At 35.7% G+C, this 27535-nt stretch overlaps 1 protein-coding gene, 1 long non-coding RNA gene and 1 pseudogene across 15 annotated transcripts; 1 reads left to right on the top strand and 2 right to left on the bottom strand.

Moving 5' to 3' along the window:
• The first annotated feature begins 13 nt into the window (after positions 1-13).
• LOC137722371 (uncharacterized) lies at positions 14-8464 on the top strand. Of its 13 annotated transcripts, none has more exons than XR_015961648.1 (7): positions 186-618; positions 951-1709; positions 5653-5731; positions 6624-6708; positions 6951-7064; positions 7587-7654; positions 8260-8464. It is a non-coding gene; the product is annotated as an uncharacterized LOC137722371 (long non-coding RNA). The 13 variants fall into 13 exon arrangements; XR_015961649.1 differs by having other exon boundaries at positions 6945-7064; positions 7987-8464; XR_015961644.1 differs by having other exon boundaries at positions 187-618; positions 6945-7064.
• Positions 8465-12549: 4085 nt separating this feature from the next.
• On the bottom strand, positions 12550-13976 carry LOC137722370 (putative membrane-associated kinase regulator 4 pseudogene; annotated as a pseudogene). Its single transcript, XR_015961637.1, has one exon. The product of XR_015961637.1 is annotated as a putative membrane-associated kinase regulator 4 pseudogene (transcript).
• Positions 13977-18391: 4415 nt separating this feature from the next.
• Positions 18392-26689, bottom strand: LOC137722017 (uncharacterized). The gene is made up of 18 exons (XM_068461024.2): positions 26335-26689; positions 25600-25821; positions 25419-25514; positions 24848-24900; positions 24515-24611; positions 23841-23914; positions 23137-23254; positions 22763-22873; positions 22480-22556; positions 21910-21976; positions 21409-21474; positions 21008-21115; positions 20739-20869; positions 20481-20547; positions 20309-20373; positions 20133-20223; positions 19926-19996; positions 18392-19820 (listed from the first exon to the last, which is right to left on the bottom strand). Exons 1-18 carry the CDS (start codon positions 26485-26487, stop codon positions 18764-18766), a joined length of 2724 nt encoding a protein of 907 aa, XP_068317125.2. The 5' UTR covers positions 26488-26689; the 3' UTR covers positions 18392-18763.
• Between the last annotated feature and the right edge of the window lie 846 nt (positions 26690-27535).

The raw sequence follows: 27535 nt of genomic DNA, 5'->3' as shown, positions 1-27535 counted from the left end.
AAATTCCAAGTTTGCGTTACGTAGTTTTCTCAAACACACCAAGAATGAGTTTCCTGCATGAAATTATATATACTAAAATCCATTTTTTGGTTACCATCAATGGTGTAGCAAAGGAAAGGCAACTCAATCTCGAATCAGCCAAAACGAAAAAGTAGGTTTGCTTTGTTTGGGCTTGCGCTTGCCAACTTAAGTGAGAGTGTGGAATGTTTCACAGGTTTAATGGGATCCCCTAAATCTCTTAATGCTGGTAATTGAAAGGTATCCCACCAAGAACATTCCAAAAAACCTCCTAAAGCCAAGGCCCGATGAGAAAGGCGAAACATGTTCCCAATAGACTTGAAAGTGAAAGTTAGATGATCAGAAAAGGAAAGGGATATCCATCTGGACAAATTTGCCCCTTATTTTCTTCACAATTTTTAGCATTCTTTTAGATCGTGCAGTAAATTGCTGATTTTGCCCATGCTAGATGTGTGGTGGTAAGGGAATGAAGCTTAATTTACGCATGTTAGTCATCTGGGAAAGGAAGTAAGGTGGAAAAGCAAAGCTCTTCCATTTGCTTCCATAGATTTCTCGAGCTCTCTCTCAAGCCCGGAACCCTAGCCTCCGCAAGCGAATCAAGTTCGTCTCTCGCTTTCTCTCTCTCTCTCACGTATTTTTTTTTTTCAATTCGAGACCGAATTTTGATCGTCATTGGAGCTCCTACTTCCACTTATTTTCTGTTTTTCTTTTCCTTTCGCCTCTCTCTTTCTCGTTCTCTGTCACGATTCTCACCTTCTTCAAATTTTTAATTTAATTCGAATAAAATGTTAACCACAAAAGCTAGGGTTTCCTGGTGAGTCTTATCTCGACAGTATACTTTCTATCGATCTAATTTTAAGTGATTGAAAATTGGATTTGGTGATTCTCTCTTCTTCTTTTTTTATTAATTGCCTTATACAGCCCTTTTGTAGGTTTTTGTTGCTGTAATTTCTGTTGAATTGAAAAGGGTTCAAAGGTTGCTAATTCAAGCCATGAAGCACACAATGTGGAGTCATTTGCTGCTACTAGTGTGCTGTGGAGAAATCAGATCAGTGGGTATTTTTCTTAACCCCTCTTTTTGTTTGATGAGTTTTGTGTGTTTATAAAATATGATAGTATTGGCTGTAAGAATCTTGATTTTGTTGGGAATTTTTTGTCAATGTCGTTTGAATTAACTGTAGGGAATACTTTGCCTTTGGGTTGTATATTTCACCAATGTAAGTTTTTAATTTAGGCCAGTTGGTGATGTTGATTTATATCTTGGGTAAATGATCCAGTTCGTTATTTTTATTGTTTAAATTAGTTCATATGAATGTTGATTTCAATTCGACATTGAATTATATCTTGGATAAGCAGCAAATATATATTTGTCAAGAATACTAATTAACTACATACTGCTGCTCACCGATTTGTTAATTCATTCAAGCGTTTTTAATTTTTTTTGTTAATTAAATTACAAATAAGTATTAATGGCCTTCATTTGGTACCAATCAATCAAGTGAGAGATGAGTTGTTTAAATGTTTGATTTGAGTTGTTTGAATGTTTTATTTTACTTGAATTCGAGTATCCAACTAGAAGAAAGAGAAAGATCTGAATGGGAGCAAGGCAGAACATGGAACAAACGAGTGCATGAGAATTTTATGTTCAGGGGATTTGGGGAAAGGGTGACCAATCATTTGAATAAACTCAGGTATATGGTTGTTCCTCTTCGAATTACGTGAACATGGCTGTATGTATATTTATTTCTTTTGTGTCAATTATTAGAAAGAATGCACTGGACATTGACATTCTTTTAGACATAATTAACAGGAACATCAAAATGGTTAATTCTAGTATGCTCTCATTTATATTTTTCACCTCACAATGTTCCTTTTCCTTCTCTTGGCATGATAATTTGAAATGGTAGTGCATTACAGTAATAGTTATATATTTGATCTATCACTTGGATGTGAAATCCCATTCCTGGTTTTCACTGTTATAATCTACGTATTTGCATTATTGAGATTTTATATTATTTTTCGAGAATTTATATTAATTTATTTGAATTTAGATTTTAATTAAACTAGTTACAAAGTTTGAAGTTTGGAAATTCATTATCTAAAAACCGTACACCTTTCGAGGTCACAATTTATATTTTCGAATAGAGCTCGATCACATGAACACGTAGGCGCAAACTGTTCGTGAAACGGATCTTTAACGAAAGAGTTATTAACATTTAAATTTAGGAACATTTTTGTAATTTTGACCCTCATTTAGAATTCTCCAGATTTTCTGGCGCCATGAGATGTGCCATGTGTGTGGCTGAGATGAAAGGAAAAGAAGAGAAAGGAGTAAAAGGGACGGTTGAAATGAAAATGAGAGAAGAGAAAATGAGAGATAAGGGGAAACGGAAGGGCCCATTAGGAGAGGGGAGAGGAAGGAGCGGCCAATGAGAAAGAGGGAAAGAAAGGGAAAAGAGAAAAGTGGAGAATGAGGGGAACCAAACCGATTCCCCTTTGACCCACAACCCAGTCGTGATCCATGTGTTTCTTCGACGAAATTCATCATTTTTTTGGACGAATTGGGCCGATCTACCATTCCCAATTATCATCTCAACCCTTTCTCTACCATTTCCACACCAAATTCAAGAAGATTGGGTTCGAGATTGTGGAGAAATGTACCAATGGGTGCGACGGGCTTCGGGGCGGTGATCCATCAAATCCAAAGGTAACTCCATCAACAACCACCACCAAAAGGCTTCCCTCAAACTCAGGAACAAAGCTCAAGCAGGTTTGAGGGCGGTGGAGCACCGGAAGTGACGAATTTAAGCACACCATTTTTAAGGTTTTTAGCAGGTTTGAGGGAAATTGAAGCTTTTCCCGACCAAAGTGGGCTTAGTCACAAGTATGAAACTTGTTCCACTCATCAAGATCTACATTTCTGTGAAATTTGGAAATTTTTAGAAATAGTTGAATTTTCCGACGGGTCGGGGCGATCGTTTGCCACTTGCGGTGGCGCATGGGCCGAGACTCCACCTAACCATCCTAGGCTAATTTTGATGCCCCAATTCCATATTTGACATCCATTTAGTGAAATTCCATTGTTTTAGTATAGTTTTGTAATTGACCACCTAGTTGGCCCCCACGAGGTCATTATATGAATTGACAATCCGACCGTTGGATTGGCACCAAACTTAAATATGTAATATTATATAATATTTGAGGATAGTAGGAACTGATAGATCGGGAATCCGACATAGGGATCTTCCCAAATTGAATTTTTAAGTTTGTAAAACCAATTGTTGACCGTCACTTGGCCCACTTGAATTTGAGATTGGCGGAGATCTGACCATCGGATCATGATGAGATTTTAGTATGTTGTTCTATGAGCATAATGTGGATCTTAGGAAGTTATAGGTCCGAAATATGATGTGTGGATCTGCAAATTAAATTGTTAGGGTGTGGACCCCATCGTTGACTGAGAGTTGACTTTTGATCAACATGTCATGAACCATTTGAATTACTAAAATTAGTATTATTAAAGACTCAGTGAGGCTTTACGGACTTGTCTCGGTAAGTGACTTTAATATATGTGATATGGTTATTACCCTGTTTTCTTATATCAGTATCCTTTATATGACTTGGTTTATAAATGTGTTTTCTATTAAAATGTGATTTTTATAATTGGCCATCGATCTATTTTTATTAAATGTAATTTGATTCATGGATTGGAAATATTTGTGAAAAGGTGATTTGAAGTGCATATTGAAAAGTTTGTTAAACTTGAGGGCTAGTAGGGGGTCGTTACCCTAGTGTCACGGGGTTAGGTGACACCAAGTCTACACCATGTAGTAGTGGTACATGGATGGTCCTGCTTGGTTAATCCGTGATAGGGGACCATACTATTTATAGATCACGCTTGGTTAATCTGCGATGGGCGATCCTTATGGCCATATATACTTAGGAGTGATCATGCTTGGTTAATCCATGATGGGTGATCAATGCTTATGACCCTGCTTGGTTCATCCGCGACGGGGGGTCACTAGTGGTCCTACTTGGTTAATCCGCGATAGGAGACCATACTATATTATGGATTCTGCTTGGTTAATCCGCGATTGGGGGTCACTACCTGCATGGTTTCTCAGGGGTGGCTCTGCTTGGTTAATTCTCTATGTGGGGCCACTTTTTGTTTGGTTACTTATGTAGGCTTCGGCCGGATTGCGTCCCTCTAGCCTAGTTTTTAACGTATTTATGAACAACAGTTTTTGAGAATCTTTGTTGTTTTAATTAGAAAAGCCGTTGGATGTATAGGTGACTCCTTCAAAGTTTTAGTGACTTGACTATGATTTCATAAATATAAACTTATATTTGAGATTTATAAACTATGATCAATGGCCTTTCTTTTTATTGAATATCACATACTTGTATTATTATCATTCACCCAAGCTTCGCAACTTATCTGAGTTCTAATTTGCCCAGTGCACCATTCCTATGATTTAGGCACTGATTATACATGTGACAGGTCATGGTAGATTACGAGAAACCGCTTGATATTTTGGTTCCGTTGAGTGGTCAGGAATCCTTGCTCTTGCTTATTTCCATAAGGTTAGTCTAGAACCCTAGATTCGAGTGAATGGGAATTACCCACAATAGACCTTGTGAATATAAATTAGATTTACCATGTTATTACTCATAATCCAAGTAGGGAATTATATAGAGTTCCCTAATTAAATTCGTGTAATAATATGTTATCTCATTGATTGATTAACGTAGTTAAATGTTAAAATCATGCATCTTTGATTTATGAATTGATTAATTGACATGATTGTGGAATGACGTTGGATATGATTATTATTGTGATTATTTTAGTTTATCAATTTGGCTTGATATGTTACATGTTGTGGATGGAAGTATCATGTTGAAAACTTAGTGATTTATATGATGGATGGAATGGAAACGTTGAATGTCAAGTGGGTTTGTTTGGTAACCCTAAACCTAGTAATTTCATGCTTGTTAAGTTCTAATAATTTATTAAGGAATGCAATACTTTCCGATTTGAACGTACTATGATAAACGTCGGAGTGTAGTAAATGGTGAACTACAAATGGCTTGATCCCTATTTAGGGTACGTAAGCAATCTAACGAAGAGGTTAGATGCAGCCATAAAGCATACGAAATTTACTATGAAATCCGAGTTTTGAGCTATGCTTGTACGTATCCCAGAGGTGGGGTATGTTAGATATACGGATACTTGGTGACGTCACGTATCGATCTTAGACATATGTCGAGATCGGGACGTGAAATTGGAAATCTGGTAATTATTTGGGCAAACAATGGCGATGTAAGACTAATATGGGTTCGGTTATGTGTTCATTCAATAATTCCAATAATATTTTTCTTCTAACACTGTTAACTTACTGTGGTGCTTAAAAGATTGTTAAGCATATAGCTTTCAGTGATCTCTGGTCCCTATATATGCACTTTATTTGTATATTAGTTTCACTTAATTGAAGGTTTTGAAAAACTTCATTTAATAAATCCAAAATGTGTATTCCTTTAGAGGCCGTTTGATAACCATTTGGTTTTTAGTTTTAAGATTGAAGTGTTATTTCATTTTTAACACTTTTAATTGATTCATGTTTATGTTTGGATCAGGAAAGAAACGTTGCTGACTGTGTACCTGTGACGATCCAACATTGATACGCTTCTGTGTCAATTTGGCTTCAGTTATTTGGTAAGAGAACTTACTTTAATCGCCGTGCTGACATTCGTGTCCTTATTTTGTGTGTGTGTGTGTGTGTGTATGGTCAGAAGAAGCTTTTCTGTTTTTGGATGGTTGTACTTTGTATGCAAGTGAGATTTTGGATTTACTCAAACTAAGTATTGAGTTAGGTGAGTTTTACGATTTTCTTACCCTTTTTCTTTGTTGGATTGTTGTACTTTGTATGCAAGTGAGATTTTGGATTTACTCAAAGCAGGAATTGAGTTAGTTCAGGTTATACGTGGTGATGTGCTCCTAAAGAGAGAGAGAGAGAGAGAGAGAGAGAGAGAGAGAGAGAGAGAGAAAGAGAAGAGAAGGATAATATATCTCCATATGGTATAACATATGTTTAAGATAGGAAAAAATTGGTGCCGGGCTTTGCTGGTTGGTGAAAAAATATAATTTTGGAGATGTCAGCTGGTGCTTGCACAGTGTGGTTTAGTTCAGGGGAGAGCTGAGGGTTGAAGATAACCTAGCTTTGGCAGCTGCAGTGAAAGCAAGAGGTTTGCCTCCATTGGATCTACTGCCTCCGTTAACAAAAACTCACAATCTGTTTAGATGTGGGGTTTCAAACCAACCATGGTTTTCGAAAAAAATGTCAATCTTTATTATTCGTAGGGTGTCATCAATCTTTATAAATAGTGTGTTTCAAACTAAAAAAAAAAAGTCGAAATGTTTGTTATTACTGTATGTGATTTATAATATTTGTCTCCGCCATATATTTTTCTTTCTTTTTTGTTCAGTGAAAAATGACATAGCCTTGGTTTATATATGCTTCATGTGTGGCCATGTTAGGGTTTCTTTGGTTAATTTTAAGTTTTTCATATTAAATGTAAAGCTTAAACTTTGTGATTTCTTGAAATAGATGAGAGCATATTTTGCACTGCACATTCTCACTAAACCAGTGTGCATGAGCTGCAGAGGGTGGTTGTTAAAATACAAAAAGAAAGGTGAGTCATGGTATCAAGTGGTATGAAATTAAAATATTAATATCTTTGTTAGTATTTTCTGATGTTATTACAACAGTATCGATATTATCTGGCAGTTTTCTTTTGTTTGAATTTCTTTTTTGTGGTTTTGGATTTACAAATGGTTTTTCTATTTAAATTTTCTGTATGTGATTTTGGGGGTTTGATTTGTAGCCTCCGATTGTGTATGCGGGTGTTTAATTTTGTTTTGTTTTTAGTTGCAGGAGACTTTTTGTTTTTTTTTTTTGTTTTTTTTTATTATTATTTTTTTTTGTGCTTTTGGGGGCTTTTGTTTGCAATTTTGGAACCGCTCTCTGCTCAGGCCTATGATAGCACTGGTGAGCTTCCCTTTCAAAAAATAAAAATCACTTTGGTAAATAGGATTTATGAAATGCTTAATTTGGGTTGGGGTTGCTTTTTTCTCATGATAAAAATTGGTGTGTGCCATCTGGAACTGTTATTGGGCATTTTGAGGTTTGTTGCAGTAAAGGGTTTAAGGTTTTTGGCAATGTGGTATCGTGTTAGAGTTTTTGAAAGTTGGCTTATTTTGGAATTAATGATTTTATGCGTCATTAAGTTGGTAAAGAAGGCTTTCAAATCAATTTTTTTTTTTCACAGTTCAAACTATTGATTAGTTGGTAGAGAGCAAGGTTTTCATTCTATTTGTAAAATTTAGTCAAAAGCTTTTTTTAACAATTATGATATAGTTTGATTTCAATTCATAATTACTTATTTTGTTAAATTTAAGCTTGAATCTGTTAGTAAATCTTTATACTTTATGTTCAAATACATATATAATCCTGTATGTATAGTTTTTGTAATGTTGTTAAGCATTTTCAGTGTGTTCTTTTTGTGCGTAGAGGGTGAAAAGCGCGTTGTTCACAGAGGCAAAACAGGAGACATCTTCTACTTCATATGGGAAGAAGAGGTTAGTTTGATTGTGATTGCTTTTATGATTTGGTTAAGTTCGAAGTTAGTTGGCTTACGTCTAATTAGTCGTTTTCGTTGTTTGCACATGTAGTTGTTTTGTAACTTAGTTGATTTGGGTTTGTACAGTTTTTTTTCTCCATAGTATGCATATTCACTGTTATTCGCCAGATATTTAACAAAATTTTTTTTTTGCATTTTTTCCCACGCTGAATTGTGAAACGACAAGCAATATAAACTTATGAATTTTGTTTCTTCATTGTTAATCTGTTGATTCTAGGGATAATTTGAGCTTTTACATTCTTTTGAACATTTTTCATATTTGACTTGCAGGATCATTGTCACTACACACCTTTCTGCAACTGTTTCTTCTTTCTATCTCCCTTCCTCTGTGTAATTTTAGTCAAATTGAACTACTTTTTTTAACTTCATATTTACCTAAAGTGCTCAGAACTTAGTTAAATGAAATTTTACTTTGGTTTGATGACATTTAGGTGTTCGGTGTTGAGTTCATGATTATTAGGTCCACAATCATTGCATACATGATCTTTTATATGTTTTAACCAGAATATGTCATAAAATTTTCAATTCCGCAACAACTTGCAGGTCACATTTCCCGCAGCAACACGCGGGTCATACTTTCTATTTAGTTACTAATTAAGAGCTCTGCATATTGTTGATAATTTGTAATATATGCATACAGAAAGAGAAGGTATGTTAATAAACTAGTATATGTATAAAGAACTTATGACCTATTCTTCTAATCATGTATTGGAAAGAATTTTGAAAATTGATTGTATTTTCTTGTGTATATCTCTCTCGTTACGAGATCTAATCAACGTAATAGCTAAAATCTCCTTTTTTTTCAAAGACAAACATGTCAATGTTGTCGTGGGGAACTATTATATGTGCTTGGATTGTATGAATGTATGTATTTCCCAGTCATGTGAAAAATCTAGCGGACAGTTTCTCAACTGGATGTTTAGTCAAAACCAAAAGAGAGAGAAATGGGATTGCTAAAAGAGTAGTGCTATTCACAATTTTTTTTTTTTTTTTTTTACATATTTTTGTTAATTTTTGTTCATTGATCTTTTTTAATTCATTTGATTCAACAGTCGAAAATTGAGAGTTGTGTGTAAAAGGTAAAAAATGAGTATGTAGATAGCACCACTGTACTAAAATGTTTTTAGCCAGAAAATGCCATATTCAATTCTTTTTTAAGTTCTTTGGACTTTTAAAAATAATTTTGGTGTGACATTGCTGTTGCATTCTTTTAAATTTTGTTTGGTTAAATCTATAAAACATTTCTGATACATGTAGCATGCGTCTGTGGATGCTCTGCAGAGGAAAACTGGGAACATCTTTGTTGCTAAAATTAATTTTGATGTTAACATGAAGGTAATCAATTAAATAGAGTGGTTTTTTTTGGAACTCAATTTTTTGTTGACAATTTTAAACCCTAACCCATACTATGATTATTTTATTATTTGCTCCTTAATAAACTATGAAGACTCATTTGTCAACATGCAATATGCATTGCAGGATTACTTAGGCCGTCAGCTATGATGATTTCATCTAAAATATTTTTATGTACTACGTATACATTAATGCATAGTAGAAAAACTCGACTTGAGGCACCTTAGTTTTTTTAGAAAGACTTGTATAAAATGGGGACACCAAAGTAATGGTGTCAGACACAAACCTGTCACTCATCGTCATGTTTTTTTAACTCTCTTATGTCATGTATAATTAGTTTGAAACACTTATCATTTTGTCATCCTCGTTTCATGCTAATCTTTCTCCTAGTTTTGGCAATTTAGCAACCGACATGCAAAACCTTCCAACAAAAACCGAGTCCCCAGAAAATCCTTAACCCTAGAGAATGAGACCACCTATTGTTTGGGAAATTCTCCTTAATAACAACAATTGACAGAGGAAAGATAAAAGGATGACGTGCTACTAACTTTAATGCACCGCACAGCGCAGACAAATGTCGCCCACAGTGCTTTTGGGTGAAAGTAAAGCTCAAACAGTTATTGAGAATCTGGTTCATGGGAAAAGCAGCTTATTACAAAAGCTAGGTAGCTACTAGTCTCCACAAAGTCCCTAGGCTAGCTTTCCCGTGCCCTAAACCACTAGAGAAGTTTGAGTCACCTTCACAGAGAAAAGGTTTCCATTTGGTTTCCTTTCTATCTTTTTTTTTTTTTAGGGTAAATTACACAGAACTACCTCAACTATTAGTCATGAACAGTTTCATACCTCGTATTTAAAAGTTTCAATATCATACATCATCTACGAATTTATTACAATTTCATACATTCCGTCAGTTGTTTCTTAATTCCTCTATTAAATGTTGACGTGATTTGTGGTTTAACACACTTTCTATTAAAAAAAACTAAAAAAATATTATTAAAAATTAAAAAAAAAATCATTTAATATTTTTTAAATATTAAAAAAAGAAAAGAAAAAAACCCACTCATGTTCGTCTTCCCCCCCCCTAGAAAGAAAGAAGAAGAAGAAGAAGAAAACCCATCTTCATCTTCCCCGACCCCTTCCCTGCAACCCACCCCTTTCTTCCCCCTCCCATCTTCCCCTTCCCTCCTCCTCGGCACCCACCCTCTTCCCTCCTCTACACACCCCACTCCTCAAATCCACACCCATTCCCCCCCCCCTCCCCCCATTTTCTCCATGCCCAATTTCTCCACCCGCGGAATCAGCGGAAGATGGGATCTGGGTTGTAGGGAAAGGGGGATTGGGGAAGATGAAGATGGTTTTTTTTTTTTATGGGTTGTAGGTAGTGGGTGCAAGGGTGGGTGCGGAGGAGGAGGGAAGGGGAAGACGGGAGGAGGAAGAAATGGATGGGTTGCAGGGAAGGGGGGGTCGGGGAAGATGAAGATGGGTTTTTTTTTTTTGTTTCTTCTTCTTTCTTTCTGGGTTGCAGTAGGCGCCGGGGGAAGATGAACATGGGGTGGGTTTTTTTTTTTTTAATAACTTTTCTTTAATTAATTATTATTTTAATAATTACAAAATATTTAAAGTTTTTTTTTTAGTTTTTAATAATATTTTATTAGTTTTTTAATAGAAAGTGTGTCACATCACAAGCCACTTCATCATTTAACAGAGGAATTGACAGACAACTGACAAAAGGTATGACATTGCAACAAATTCGAAGATATGGTATGACATTGAAACTTTTTAAAGATGAGGTATGAAACTGTAACGACCCAATAGTTGAGGTAGTTTTGTGTAATTTACCCCTTTTTTTTAACTAATTGTGCTTAAAGAGAAGTTTTAAAATTTTGAAAACTAATGAAAAATAATTGAAAACTTTGAGTTTTAACCATAATGACTAAATAAAGAGTAAAGTGAATAGTACCATAATTGACTTTTTAGTGTCATAATGTGGTTTTTCGTTAAAATGAACAATACCGGGAGCTTTTCGTTAAAATTCCCTTTAAATTTTTGTTAAACTAGCAAGTGAATAATTAAAAAACTATTTTAGTTACTCAGTTTAACTTTTCATCTCTATCAACGTTCTTTTTTAACAAACTTTAAGATATTTTAATATTAACAATTCAAAATCAACTCACTCATTTTTTAAACTACTTTTTCTCTTTCTTTTCACCTTGCTCAAGGGTCCACTATTGAGTTTTATTATTTTTTATATTTAACGAGTAAATAGTTGCACTTCAAATTTAAAGAGTGACGGTTCATTTTGCTATCATAGAAACTCTTTTACACCATCTCTTGGAGATGAATTTTTTGAGTTTGGCTCTTTAAAATAAAGTTTGGGTTTGTTTTACAGCATCTCTTGGAGATGCTTCCAAATGTTTTCAATTGTCTTCTTTGAATATAATTTTTTCTTTTTTCTTTTTTTTGGTTAAAGAACAGGTTGTTGAAATTTTGAATCAATAGTACTCGTGTAAATTTTTCACATGTCCTATTATTTACACAAAATGCTACAATGATGGTAAATCCGTGTCAAGTAAGTGGCACATGTTGACAAGGGTCGATAACATTGGTGCGTAACATTTCAGTTGTAAACTTTTAATGTGTTATTACATTATTGGCACAAAATTTGTCATTGAGCAAAAGATTAGACGTTCTACTTAGAGAATTTCCAAAAAAATCTAAATAGTGATATATAAGCATTTTAATAAAAAAAAATAAAATACAATGTGAATTATGGCAATTAGTCAACATATTGTGTCACGTCATCCTACATTAAAATTTGAATTCTTGTGTCATAAATTAGAGTAGTTTAAAAATAAAAAATAATAAAATAATAAATAAAAGTTCTAAAAATTTTCCGCCCAGCGTTGCCTAGGTCTCACCTAGGTGTTAGGCAGCTGGCGACTGTCCCGATTAATTCCCAAAAGTTTGAAAATTAAGAAAGGACATCTAGACCTATCTAAGGGCCCGCGTAGCCCGCCTAAGTCACGAATCTCACTTAAACATAAAATAAATAACTTTTATTTTGCATTTTGTTTTTCAATAAATTGTAAGAAACTTGTTGAATATTTAGATAAACACTCAGTATATGCTTGTTTCCTATGTTTTTAATATATTATAATACTTTATAATTTATATGTTATTATATAATACAATTTATTTATCATAATACAATTATTTATTTTATATGTAAGTAGATATTTATTTCTATATTATATAAATCTAATTAAAAAAAAAATCCACGCCTAAACACTAGTATCCAGCCAGAACAGCGTCAAGTGCTTTTTGCAACTTTATTTCTCAGACTCACTGGACACTTGCACTCAATAAAACAATAATGTATCATCCAAAAAGTAACAACGAGAATCAAACAAAGGATTGTGGAAATCAATCACGACTACAAAAACTTCTCAAGTACCATAAAAGTTGGGGAACCAGAGAGAGTTGGCTTAAACTTTTTGATTTGAACGGTTAAATCCTCAAGTGAATGAAAACCCCAAGAACGAGGTCTCCGCTCTAACACTGCTGAAAAAACGTGCAAAAAGCAGATGCCTGTACATCAATCACACTGCATACTGCATATTTATTGGACCCCGAAAATTTAAAAGAGAGATTAACAGAGAAAACCCATCTCAAATTCTCAAAATCTCAATCATATAATGCAATCAAATTATTCATCTGTGCGTCTCTCATAGGATTATTGGATGAACCTTGGTGAGATCTCTTCACCCCCACAAACTGCATTCTTGAACTCAACAGCTGCTGGGACTGTTTGCAATGAGCAATTGCCCCCTCGATTGAGCTCTCAAGCTCTGAATTTGCACTCGCACTTCGCTTCAGCAGCTGCAAATCTGAGAACCCACTTGAGCTGAAGGAGAAAGAAGACGAGGAAGACGAAGAAACGGAGGAAGATGTAGGTGAACACAGAGATTGCAGGGCAGTTGTATGTTGAATTGCCCCACAGAAAGATTTTCTGTGGGTGTTTGAGTTTTCCTCGGCCATTTCTTTCCCAATGCTTTTCATGAGAGTGGTTGATGATATTTGGAATCTGCCACCGTCGACTCTTCCAAATGGGGTTTTCTCAGCCACTTTCATGTACTTGTTGGAGCAAAAGTCTCTGACTTTTGAGCCACTTTCTGCTTCTGCTTCGGCACATGAGTTGTAGTCATCCGCACAGGTGGTTTTTCTGAACAGGGACTTCACATATGCCCTTGAAGCCTTGAGCTTTTGACCCAATGAGGACTGCTTGATCTGCTTCAGCTTTGTAGACCAAGATTTCTTTTGATGATCATTGTGCCCACCAATGAAATTCACACACATGTCAGCCGTCCATTCGGAGATGTACTCATCTGAGTTGAGTTCACTGCTGACCCTGCAGGACTCTGAGGGGGCGATATTGTAGGACTGGTCCAATGGGATACTGGAGCTTTCCTTTTTGGTAAAGCTTTCGTCAATGGCTTCCTGTGTTTTGTTGTTGGAGGTTTGGAGGATCTTTTGGACCATTTGCAGGCGAGGTGGGAGGTGGAGCGGGAGGAGCTTACCTTTGTAGAAGAGGTCATCAGCTGGGGAATTTGTGGTTTCTTTGTCTTGACAAAGTGAGGACATCTGGAACTCAAACTCTCTGGTTTGTGGTGGAGAGCTGATGGAATAGCACAAGAAGTTGGAGGAAGAGCTCACTTCCATGTCTATGTAGTCTTCATCTGAACTATGATCACCTGGAGCTTGGCTTCTGGCCATCGCATCTGACCCTTTTCTCTCTCTCTCTAGTTTCTCTCTCTAGATAGTAGATTCTCTGTGTGTGAAGATGGTTAAGCTTAATTATGGGGAGGAGAGCTTGGCGAAGGAAGTGACAGGGCACTTTTTAAAAGAAAGAAAAACTAATCAAAAAGTTTGGAAACTTTGAGTTTTAACGATAAAGACAAAATAAAGAATAAAGTGAATAGTATCAGAATTGATTTTTTAGTATAAAAATATGATTTTTCGTTAAAATAAACGGATTTGGATCCTCTCTTGAGCCCAAGGAGAGGATCCTCCTGACCAAAAAACTTGGGCCGTTGGATGAAAATTCAACGTCTATAATTATTATAACTTTAAAGAGATTCCTCTGTTTGTAGCCGTTGGATGAAAATTCAATGGTCCAAGTTATTTGGTTAGGAGGATCCTCTCCTTGGGCTCAGGAGAGGATCCAAGTCCAAACTAAACAATATCAAAACATTTTCGTTAACGTTCATTTAAAATTTAAAAAGTTGAAAAGTTTGAATAATGCATAAATAATTGTAATAAATAGCAAATTCTATTTCCTTTTTCTTTGCACTTCTATCTTGAAATGCTTCCAATAACAAGTACGCGTAAAGGAAAAACTTAAAGAAAACTAGCGAAGAGTTTAAAAAAATTCTAGTTTTAATAAAAAATGGTAAATAAAAATATAATAAATAGTACCAGAAAAAAAAAAGTAAAAATATGATTTTTCATTAAATATGAACAGTATCAGAAATATTTCGTTAAAACTCCTAAAAACTTATTAACCTTTTTTTCCTAGCCCGAGTAGCCACACAAACTGACCAATATGTATTATTCTTCGTATATCTAGGGCTACAGAACATCTAACTGTAGGTTATATGGGCTCGAGTTTGTAGTTTCAATGGATTCTAATCACAATTTTATGAGTGTCTCGTGTGTGTGCGCACACATTATGCTTAACGTTAACACATAATGAATAGAAAATTAGACTATTGGTTCTTGAACTTTAGTTGAATTAAAACTTTGGTTTATGAACTAAACATCTGTGAGCGTTGATTTCTAAAATTGTCACATCGTGGAGCAATGGTATTTTTGGTAACTCCACTAGAATTTTGTCCAAAGTTGTCTAAACAAAAGGGTTTAAGGGAAAAAAATTCTAACGGAGTTATCTGGAAAAAAAAAAAAAAAAAAAAAAAAAAAAAAGACTAAATCGGTACTTGAAACATTGTGTCTAATATTTTTTTTTTTTTATGTATTATAATATAGGTGCACGGTTGATTTCCAAAAAAAATATATAGATGCACGCCGAGTTTATACTTTGCGGTACAATTTTAATAGATAAAACATGCATGGAAGTTATACCAAGTAGTGGTTTTTCTATGTAATACAATAAGTTTCAAATGCCTATTTGTTTTGAAAGGATGGAGTTCTTTTAGGAGTGCAACTTTGCTCACCCCTCTAAAGTGGGGCTGATGCTCACATCCCAGGTTATTTGCCTTTAGATTAATTTGGTTTAATTAATTTAAAGTACGAATTTTAATTTAAACTAATCTAACTGTAATTAATGAGAGTGAGCAAAAAATGACACTGAAATTTATATAAAAAATACAATCCCGAACATGCCCAAGAGCCCCTTTAGAACCAAGTTTGTAAGAAACGGTTTTTTGTCAAACAGTGTCAATAACTTATTTTGTTGTCTTTTTTTGTCTTTTCATTTTGGTGCAGTATTGGGTGTATGAAAAGACTTTCAGGGCTTGTTCGAGATTGCTTCTCGAACGGCTAAATGCTTTTTAACAATTAAAAACACTTCTAATTACATTTTACAACGAAAATTAAAAGTGATTCTAGATTAAAGAAGTGCTAAACACTCTCAAACATGCCCTAGATAGCTTGTTTATAATGCGCTCCAAGACTTGCAATCAAGACATATATAATGCAATGACTGTAGAGCGTGATTGGTGGATGACAATGCTTATACAAACAAAACCCCATGACTGTGCGTTTTCTTGGTCTACATCCACTCCACCCTTGAAAATACCTTGAATTTGGATCTTCAAACGTTTTCTTAGACTAGTTTCCCACCACCATAAGTAGTACAAGACGAAGATGTTGACAGATCAGAACACAAGAAAGCCTCCTGCTTTTATTGAGATTTCATTTGGCAGTTTCAATGAAAGGAATATCCCCCCATCTTTTGAAACAGTGTTAAGAAAATGAAAGGAGAAATAGATTTTTTCGAAAGTGAAATTCTCTGTAAACTCTACTTCACGTTATGTATTTAATACAATTCTCATACCAATATTGTAAAACATTATGCTAAAAATATGAAACGGTAGATAATTCTACTTTTGAGAAAATCTTCTCACTATTTCTCAAATGAAAATACAAGCTCTAATGCCAAAATCTAATCTCTAACAAATAACTATTAGCATGAGATATTGATATCCGAGAAAGTCAACAAACATTATTTTTAAGGTGGGATTTCACTGGCCCAACAGAGTTAACCAACCTAGTTTTCAAATTTGGGGACCCTCATTTCACTCTCTAAATCTATACTCTTCAAACGTTATTTTTACTTTATTATTAAAATCTCTCTCTCTCTCTCTCTCTCTCTCTCTCTCTCTCTCTCTCTCTCTCTATTGAATTAATAAAATATTTGAATTTTATTTTTTTAGTGAAATAAAATTAAAATTTGTAAAATCTGTTGAAACGTAAAAGTAGCTTGAAAATTACCTTTTTAGTAACAGATACGTATTTAAATAGTCATATTTATATATTCTGTTGAAGATGCTTTAACTCTTAAATTTGTTCTTTCTTTTTCTCATATTAGTTGTGCTTCCTTTTTTTATACATGTTTATGTTCTATGACAATGACCATGTGGAATATGAGATCTAAGGAAAATAATAACTTTTTTAAACATTAATTTGATTTAGTTTGCTAACTATTGTTTTTCTTCCTTTTTTTTTAATTGAGAAACATGCTTTGGTTTGGATTTTAAGGAACAAACTTGTTTCATAAATAATGCATCTCATGTTTATATGCCAATTAATTATGTTATTTTTCTGCAACAACCATTAACACCTCTGCAAAACCTATATTTGAATTTGAAAACAGGTTTTTCATTAATTTTATTCGTTTTATTTGTGTCTGGACAAACCCAGTTTTTCATTAATAATTATACGTGTATGTCGTTATCTGACCTAGTCAAAATGTTGGAGATTTTAACCTCGTCGTCATCTTTGTAAGTATCAACTAACACGTAATTAAGTGAAATTTTTGATGAACAAAACTTCTTCAAACACGTCTTTGCATGGATGCCAGATTGTCCTATCTTCTTTATTTGGTCTTGACCTCTCTACTTTTTAGCATTACAATATTTTCTGAGTTGATAATAATAGTTATTTTCAAAACACGGCGCTCATCTAGTTGAGAAAATTATATTTTTTTTTCCTAAATTTTCTTTATCTTTGATCTTATTTACGTCACAAATAACCGTTTATGGTGTATAATCATTGCTAAGACTTGAATTGAGTTTTGTAGCCTTGAATGGTTTAATCGCTTATTAGATAATAATAAGCAACATTTTTCATACAACGAAAGTTGTAGGTAAATGGATTTCTTATGAGCACATATACAAAGTTTCTTATTTTTCCGATGTGAGATTAATACTCTTAGCTCCTCCTAGATTTTAAGTTTTTGAATTTGGGTTACGTTAGAAACAATAAATCATCTTGAGGAATTTGTGTTGATTAAATCACACATGTATTAGTTTTGTTGTTTTCGCCTGACACACATGCAATGGGAGAGTCGAATCTAACCTCCCATAACCTTCCCCTGATGGGGTTCCGCATGCCATGGCCATTGAAAGGTACGGAAAGGTGAAGGCTCCCTGCCAGCCAGTAATGGTAGCCACCCGGTGCCTACACCAGAGACAGACCATATTATCTCACTAACACTTGATTAAGAGGTCACGTGACGCTTGATTACTGCTCCTGAGCACATGATTAATCACATTTGTAGCTAATGTGATTGCAAGACTATGCAACTCCATAGTAACTGCTTTAGCCTTCTCCGGCTCCTTGTAATGACAAAACGGGTGGACTTGCTCTTATAATTTCGATGCGTTGTGATGTATTTTTTTCCATTTCAAGTCAAGGCCAAAGCTCAAGTCGTATCATATACTTTGGGTGCTGAAGAGTAGGTTTAACTCCAATAAGCGAGGACTTACTTACATTCAGAATTTGATGTGGTAGTATTCCAAACTAATGATGCACTGTCATTTTACATAATAAAATTTTTAAAGAATGTGATTTTATGTTATTGGCTTCGAGTATCACCGCAGTGATATGTTAGCTTCTTTGAGCCAATGAACCTACCACTTGGTGTAAGTTCCTTCTAATTTGCAAAAGGGTATATGGTACGATTTTCAATTTTTCGGAATAGTTGACACTACATTTTAGAAATTTGTTGTTTTATCGTAATCGCTTGCCAGACACATGATCAGTTATTGTGAAATAAATATACGTGCCCGTCAAAACTGTTGTCTTTGAAAAGGTGAAAATCAGTTTCTAAACTACATCCACACTGTTGAAAGCACAATATTGGAATAATTTTACAGTTACAGTATCCACACGAGAATATAGTCCACTTTCTTCAAGGTATTATCTACATCTTCAAATGGATCAGAGAATTTACACAGCATCAATAGACCTAAGCAACTCCAGTGTTTGTCAACTTTTGTTTTACAACCTATAAGGAGTGTCAACTGTAGGTACATAGCGTTACATCTTGCGTCGAAAGAGACCTACTTATTTGCTTCTTCAACAAGACATGTCATAAGCCTGCAATGTTAATAAGATCAATATGCACTCGTAATGCATATTCCACCATATGAATTTGGCCTGCATTTCTTGCCGGTCAGCTAGCTCTTTTCACTTCCTTTTCAAGTTCATCAAACACCATATCGCAAATCTCATCCACTGAGATTTCTTTGACAAACTTCCCAAGTTCTGGCTGTAGTTTCGCCGGTTCTTCCTTTGCTTCATGCTTTTTAAGTTCTGGAGTCTCAGTGGTCATTGGACTGGTCTTCCCAAGATCAGGGTCTAGTTTCGGCAACTCTTCCTGCAGGTCTAGTGGATTTGACCCCTTAATGAAGAAAGAATTGGAAACTTCATCCTGTTTGAGTTCTGGAGTCCCAGTGGTCAACGGGGCAGCCTTACCAAGTTCCAGCCCTTGTTTTGTAATTTCCTTTGGGTCCAATGTCTTCTCCCCCTTAGTCAAGGAAGAATTGGTATCCTGTTTGAGTTCTGGAGTCCTGGTGGGCGATGGGGCAGTCTTACCAAGTTGCGGCCCTAGTTTTGTGTCTTCCTTTATGTCCAGTGTCTTCTCCCCCTTAGTCAAGGAAGCATTGGTACCCTGTTTGAGCTCTGGAGTCCCGGTGGTCAATGGGGCAGTCTTACCAAGTTCCGGTCCTAGTTTTGTATCTTCCTTAGGGTCCAGTGTCTTCTCCCCCTTAGTCAAGGAAGAATTGGTCTCCTGCTTGAGTTCTGGACTCCCAGTGGTCAATGGGGCAGTTTTACCAAGTTCCGGCCCTAGTTTTGTATCTTCCTTTGGGTCCAGTGCCTTCTCCCCCTTAGTCAAGGAAGAATTGGTATCCTGTTTGAGTTCTGGAGTCCCGGTGGACAATGGGGCAGTCTTACCAAGTTCCTGCCCTAGTTTTGTATCTTCCTTTGGGTCCAGTGTCTTCTCTCCCTTAGTCAAGGAAGAATTGGCATCATGTTTGAGTTCTGGAGTCCCGGTTGTCAAAGGAGGGGTAGCGGTAGGAGATGGACTTGTAATGGCCCTATCACTAGAGGGCGTCTCTGGTCTTCGCGGTGAAGCTTCAGTTTCCAATATTGGTCTGTCAATGGATTCAAATTCATCATTTAAATTTTTGATGGCATCAAAGAGTTCTTTGACCTTCTCATCATCTCTCCTGATTCAAGAAAACACCGTGTATCCATCGATATCAGAGGAGTGAGGTTACGAGGATAAAAGTGCACCTAATGGCAGATGGGAAAATGACAGCACATTCGACTACCTGAAAATGCCTTCGCTTTGAACATAGAACTGCTTTTTCATGGTATCCACTACACTTAAGGTGGTCAGAAACTGGAAAATGGCCAAAGAAGTATAGATTAACAAATATTTTCCTTATTAACGAAAAACACAGAACAATGAATTCCATTCCATACTGCTTAACAAACAATAATATCTGCAGAAGAAGAGGCGGAAGATTTATGCATACCTTGGCTTCCATGTCCACATAATCCTCTTCAAGATTTTTCCTCGGGTTGCTTTCTTCTGAACTTCCATCGTCTATGCCCGGTATATTTGCTCTGATGTAAATGAATAATCAGGTAAATGAATAATCAGAGGCTCGATCTAACGGTGTAAAAACTGCTAAAAGAGACAGAGAATTACCCTTTACTTGAGTTCAAGCACTCCACGAGAGTCCTGATGCGAGTGATTGACGATCCCAAGTTTGCCTAATTGTGATACGAGAATGAAGTGGAAAAAAACACAACGTAATAGATAACAGACGAATACGATGCAGTATTTAAAAACAACCATCAATGAAGAAAAGTATTATTACCTTGTAAGTAGAGAGAAGTTGGATTACCAAATTCACAAAATAGTCTCCATATCTCTCCAGTTCACCACTTAAACATGAAAGAACCAAATATCATAATCATTGAATACGACACAACAATGCAAGTACACATTTCATTAAGTATATCGTATCAAGTACTTGTTCCATTTCCAGTTTTAAATATAAATTTATCCGACATAGTACGTTGGGAATTTTGGGATCAGATTAATTTGGTGATCAGTGTACATAAGAACTACATACTTGACCTGCTTCTCTTTTTGCTCTGTGTACGAAGACTGCAGAACCCAGGTATCTTCCAAAAAACTAACCCACGTATTTACAACATCAACTTCTGCTTTACATGAATCAATAGATTTTGATAGCTCATCTTCCTATCATTAAAGAAAACAAATATAAAAAGATACTCCGTAGCGAGCTATCAAATTTTCATCCAATTTAGAGCAGTAAAAACCATACTTAATGTATGCATTCTGAACACGAACCAGGGCATAATCAAAAACCTATTGTACCTTTGCTTTTATGTGTACAAGAATCTGATTGCTTGCTTCATCAAATTGTTCTCTTTCTTCCCTTGCATTGTGAAGGCGTGCACGAACGGCCTTCAACGCGATAATCACCTATAAAAGAATGTTTAGTTGTATATGCATTCTCCAGCCAAAGATTATGAAAACAAAAAAAAACAAAAAAAAACACTCAACAGGATTCATTTTGTAGACTATAGAATTGGCAGGAGTGACATTTGACATTTGATAGGCTCCATTCACATGGACGATTTACCGTCAGATTACATGTTACCTAAATGCCTAGAACTAACAATCAAATAAACAGATTTGGGAATGACTGCGATCTCCTAAAGTGCATATTTTCTTTGAAAGCATAAAAAGAGTGACATAAGAAACACAGGAGGAACCTTTTTCAGTTCATTTTGGAGTTCTTCTCTTTGCCTCTCAAGTTTTCCGATCTCTGCCACCAGTTCCTGAAAATTTACTAAAATTTCTGTACCTCAACAACAAAATGATCACAACCAAACAAATTTATCCCGAATAAACAGTCCACTATATCCAAATTAAAATTTAACGGTGCACCAATAAAAAGATGTCATTTATCTGTTCTGTAAAATATTGTTACAGATGACTAAATCATAACAGGCCTTTCTAACATAACAGTTTCTACACGTACTAGCCATGGGTATGAAAACTGAGGGTGAACTCTGCAGTTTTTATTTAATCATCAAACTAAATTGGCACATACCATTGTGTTGGATACCAAAAATCCTGAGTGACTAAAACTCATTTTAGAAATTAACATAATAGAGAGGCTTCAAGAAATATAACTTATTAATTGAATCAAGACATATCTGTGCAAAAGAGTTACATAGTTGGACGCAAATAAGTCCTTTGAGGCAATATACCTTCTCAACTTGGCTTACTTCGTTAGCTTTAGCTACACGAAAGCTGAGTGCTTCTTCTTCCTGAAACCTGCTTGAAGTATTGAAGGACAAAACAAAGAAAAGCATTTTACCAAAATCAAAGCCAACCAGATTAAGAAAACGCATATGGTCAAAATTTACACATTTTCCATGTCAAATAGCGATTAATCAAATATCATACTGGAGATGCATGCCCTGACATGCACCAAACAAGAATTGATCACAAAGTGCACTATCCCCTTACAATTCCACACAAAACTATCTTCACACAGGATGTGATAACTCTTTAAACTCAAATCATCGGTCAAACGCAGTCATGGTGAACACTATCTTCACAATGGAAAAGAAAGAAATAAATATATGCTAACTCTTTAAATTATTGGTATACTTGGTCATGACAGAAATCTTCACAACGGATGTGATAAGTCAAGCATCTATTTTCTTGACACATATGTAGTGATACAGGGACAGAAAAATAGAGAATGGAAACCTGCATGCATACGCTCGCACCCATAGACACAAGAAAAAATCTTTTAAGATAATATTTGAAACCTGTGGTCTGAAATGCGCTTTTCAGCTTGTGAGGTGGAGTTAGCAAGAGATTCTGATAATATTTTCAATTTCTCAACCTGCAAGACATAGAACACGGCAGTTAAATACTAATAAGAGAAGTCTTGACCCAAGACTAAGAATATGGGGCCTAATATCCTGAACAGGTGCGGTGCCCCTCTAGCGGCACAGTTAAGCTTCTTGTTCAGTAACAAAAGAAAAAATGAAATCTAGAAGAATTTTAGAACTTCTGTAAGATGACTACTTGACAATTGGTTTCCTTGACCTTTTCATAATGCATCTCGGGTGAGTCCCCATTGCTCAATGATTTCTTCTTTAGTAACAGAGCCTCCAACCTGGAACATAGTTGAATTTCTACAAGCGCGTCTTTTAAATTCTGCAAGGAAATCAAAACTTTCAGTCATTTGCACTTAACTACCAAAACTCCTTATAAAAAATCATCGCAAATACAACTGCATCTAAAAATGAATGACCAGTTAGCTGCCTGAACCATGCTCGGCACAACTGCACTAAATCTGAACCCAAAAGACCCTATTCACATTCTTTTATCCTTCTTCTAAAATTAGTTGAGCACAATCTTTGGACTAAATTAACTGAAGCGCAGTGCACAGCTCTAATAAATAAGAACATCAAGCTTACCTCTATTGTTGCATCTCTTGTCTTCTTAGATGATTTTTCACAACCTTCACTAAGAGGCTTCTGGTGTGCCATCAATTTATCAAGTTCTTCCCTTATACTGCAGGCTTCAGCATCTATTCTGAGAGCACGGAACAAGTCACCGGAAGATGTGGAGAACAAGATTAGGTAAATCAACATTCATTAAAGGAAATCAATAGAGGGTAAGCAAACCAAAAATAAATACTGTTATTACTTTCCTATACAAAATCAACTACCAAAGACAACCAAACTATAAGAGCTCATACTGAAATGGTATAGAAACAGAGTTACAAAAATAATCATGCTTAACTGGTATGACGTTTCATAAATCAAATGCACACAAAGAACACACACACGCGCTCGCAGCCTCGCACACACACAGATCATATATATACATATATAGTGCATATACATTATACATATTGAGAAAGCGTACTGACTATCAACATTCAAACATGTAATTGTAACTTTGATATGCAATGCCTACTGCAGCATATAGAGAACAAACTTAACATTTCAAGGCATGAAGTGGAGTTATGATATATCAAAGAAAAAACCAGCACAACACAATACATCAAAGACCAATAATAAAACAATCATTTACATTCCAAATATCTCTTAGTGCTTATGTCAATGCCCAAACATGCAGCAATAAAAATGGAAAAACTGTGTTCCTCAACGACCACCTTGCAAGATCTGCATTTATTTTCAGCCCTGCAATTGCACTTTGAGCAAATTGCAGCAATTCCTCTCGCTTTATCTGTAAAGAGAAGTAGAAAGTAAAACAGAGAAGAGAGGAAGGGATGCAGGTGCTAAAATAAAAAAATTTAGTTTGCAACATGATTGTGTGATGTTAAAAATGCTGCTGCTTTTTACTTAAGCTATGGTATAATCTGGAAAATTAAAAACATGGTGCATCATGTAGCAAGAAAACCATGCTCTGCCATACAGAAGATGGCGGTTTGAGAACATGAGAAAAAAGGGAACAATTTGTTGGGAACTTGAGCCTTCAGATGACAATAACATATCAATTCTAAAAAGAAACACCTTATATCTTTAAAATTTAGATTGGATTGAGACTGAAAATCTCAAGCACAACATCAATTTGTTAGATCATAAATCAAAGGACGGGAAACTTGCATCAAATTGTAGCATACTTAATGGTTCCATCAGCTAAATGAGCTTCCTAGTACCATTTAGAGTACAGGCTCGGGTTCTGAGATTTATATGGCCCCTTGCAAAAGCTGAATATAGGGACCCTTTTAGGTGTCTGATCTCAATATTATTTAGAGGCATACAATCTAAACCCCATGTAAATGCGCATGCTGTCATGCTGAAGACATGCATACCCCGTCCTTACCAGTACTTCATCTTGATAGTACGAAAGTGCAATTGCCAAATTCTGTACGCTGCTCATTACTGCATTATGTACTTCCTTTCCTCCTGTAAGACAGAGCCTGTATATAACCATACAAGAAAATTCACGTAATATTTAATATTCAAAAAATATTATATGCAAAAGCTATCTTTAGAGTTTAGATAAATCTTAAATATATTTTTTAGTCAACCGAATAGAATTTTTTTTAACTGTCACCTGCTCAAACTGTAATTTTAAGGACCTAAGTTGTCCCAAACAAGTAATGACGATAACAATCGGCCATAATAAGAAGATTCGAAGAGTGAGAAAAATCACCCATATATCTCCAAAAGTAGCGAAACTTCTTCCTCATTTGGCTCTTCAAGAATCTGAGTCATACAAAAGAGTTAACCTGCGGTTAAACTCCATGGATCAGCAAATACAAAGCCCAGCCATTGCATACAGAAGTCACTAAAACTCAAGGGAATGCCGAAAGGATGAAGATTCTAGATATCATACTTCTAAAACTTTTCACACAGGTTAGAAGGAGAAGAAAGAAATCTTAATCCATCAGAAACATTTCATTCAAATTTTCCGTGTATAATTCAAAAAAAGGTTCTCTCTACTTATAATGGAATTATTATGCACACCGTGGATACTGTCATGCCCACCAGAGCTTGGCTATGAAAAAAGTATGAATAGAGAAATCTCGCTTTACCGGTGCTCTATTCACTCGTCATATATACACTAGGGATCAGCTTTGTAGTTGGTAGCAGAAAATAAACACTTCCTTCTAATTCTATGTCAACCAAGTATGAATAGAGAAATCTCACTCATCATATATTATATTACAAGGAGAATGTTATCAAGCCTATCGAAAGCGAACATTTGTACTTGTTCAACTTACCGTGGATAATGTCATGCCCTCCAGAGCTTGGCTATGAAGAAAGACATCACGAAAAGTTTTCGGTTCATCTCCAGCATCAGAGTCTACGTAATAAACCTGTCACGAACATCAAAGCAAGAATTACAGAAGAGCAACTAAAAAACAACAGCAGCAGCGAACACGAAGTGTAGGACTTACTCACCAGGGTAGGTTTCCTCGGGGAGTCTGCTGACTCATCGGATTTAAGGTGGTCTTCAGAACCCTTTCCGTTTCTCGCGTTGTAAAGGGTGGACAATCTCTCGATTTCTTTGAGTGAAACCAGCCACCTCCTCAGCAGCTGAACCCTTTCTACACCTCTACAAGAAACAGAAACTTCTTCCAATCTTTTCACAGTCTGCTTAAAACTCTGTAAATTCCTGGGACGCTGAGAAGCAAAAACCATGCAAACAAAACTTAAAAGTTAAAATACAAAAGCTCAAACCAACACCAACCAAACAAATAAATAAAGCAAATATGAAAAGGGCATTCATTTTTCTCGAAATAAATTGGGTCCGTTTGGACATGTTTCTCTAAAATGCACTTCTTTTCGAAAGCATTTTTACTAAAAGCACTTTCGATAGAAGCTTGTTGAACTGATTTTCGCACTCTCATTTTGTCCCTTATTCTCCCCTTATTTATTCAATTTTACAATTAGAAACAAGAGGGGCGAGTGGAAAGGAGTAAAGGGGAGTGCAACAATCAATTTCCCAGCCAAAATTCAATTGCTTTCTGAAAAAGCAATTACAAGTGTATGTGTAACAACCAAAAATGGTTTTGGCCATTCTGAAAAACTTCCAAACAGGCCATCCAATTAAACAGAAAATAAGACATTAATAAAGGGACTTGAATCAAAATATGATTTTTTTGTCAAACGGAAAACAAGTGAGGAAAATAGTACAATGCGGTCAGGGAGGAGGAGTCTAGCTCCGCCGGCGACGGCATTGCCAGCGTGGAGGACGACGGTGTCGGTGTAGTTTCGTACGGTGCGGGTGAGGCTGTTGGCGGCCCCTGCTTCCACTGCCAGGTTCACCGCATTTCTAATCCACGACATGTCATCCGACGCACGCTCTCTCCTTTTTGTCTCGCAATTTCCCGCCCTCCAAACAAATAATGAAATAAATATTGAGAAATTAAAAGAATAAATTACAGATTTAATGGTGAAATTGGGCTGATTTTGGGTTGATGAACGCCGGAAGAGGAAGACGAAGAGGAACGAGTCGAGCGATTTCTTTTGGGTGCAACTGCAAAACGAAATCAACGGTTTTTTCTGGTTTTAGTTGGGACTGCTTTGTTTGCGCGGTTTTCTTTTCCCTTTTGTTCCGATTCCTTTTTGGCCTTTTTGGACTACGAATTTACCAAACTGCCCTCCTTCTTCCCTGTTGCATGGGGGACCTGGAGGAATTCTCGGAAGAAAACGCGTAAATTTTTTAAGCCTTCACGACGTCGTTCCAGGCTTAAACTTTAATTCTTTCTTTTTTAAGTCACTTTTTATTCATTAATAATTTCAATTTGTACTTGATAATAAGAAACATACTTACGAGAAATTCAAAATTTATATGCAGATATTTAGTTTAGGGATCAAATATATATATTTTTTTTAATACAAGCGGTCTAGGGAGAGGGAGGAGGGATAGAAGGGTATGAACCCGGACGAGAGGAAGACTCAAATTACTAGGGCAAATCCATCACTTGTAATTCTCATGTTTTTTAGTTGATGAATTAATATTCAGGGATTTCTAATCCAAGGACCAAAATCCCAAAGCCAAAGTACCAATGCTCCAATTTTCGCTTTACCAGTAATAGTGATTTGCGGCTTTCCTATCTTTGCTTCAATTTGTGGGAGTTCCGTGAGGATTTTTCCGACAAGACAATATTCCAAATTACTTTAAACTACAAAAAGAGAGGTTTCAACTTCTTTTTTTTTTTTTTTAATACATTAGATATTATCTACGCTAAAGGATAAAAAAATGTACTAAACCTCACAATAGATTAGCCATAATTATTTGTTTCAAATTTGGTTTTAGCAAGATCCGCAGGCAAGAGAGGTTTCAACTTAAGTACAAGGAAGGGACAATCCATGCTAGCTTAGTGGCCTAAGA

The sequence above is a fragment of the Pyrus communis genome, chromosome 4 (genome assembly GCF_041283825.1).
Source record: "Pyrus communis isolate YQ-2024b chromosome 4, ASM4128382v1, whole genome shotgun sequence".
NCBI lineage: Eukaryota > Viridiplantae > Streptophyta > Magnoliopsida > Rosales > Rosaceae > Pyrus > Pyrus communis.
This window is presented reverse-complemented; position numbering and strand designations above follow the sequence as displayed.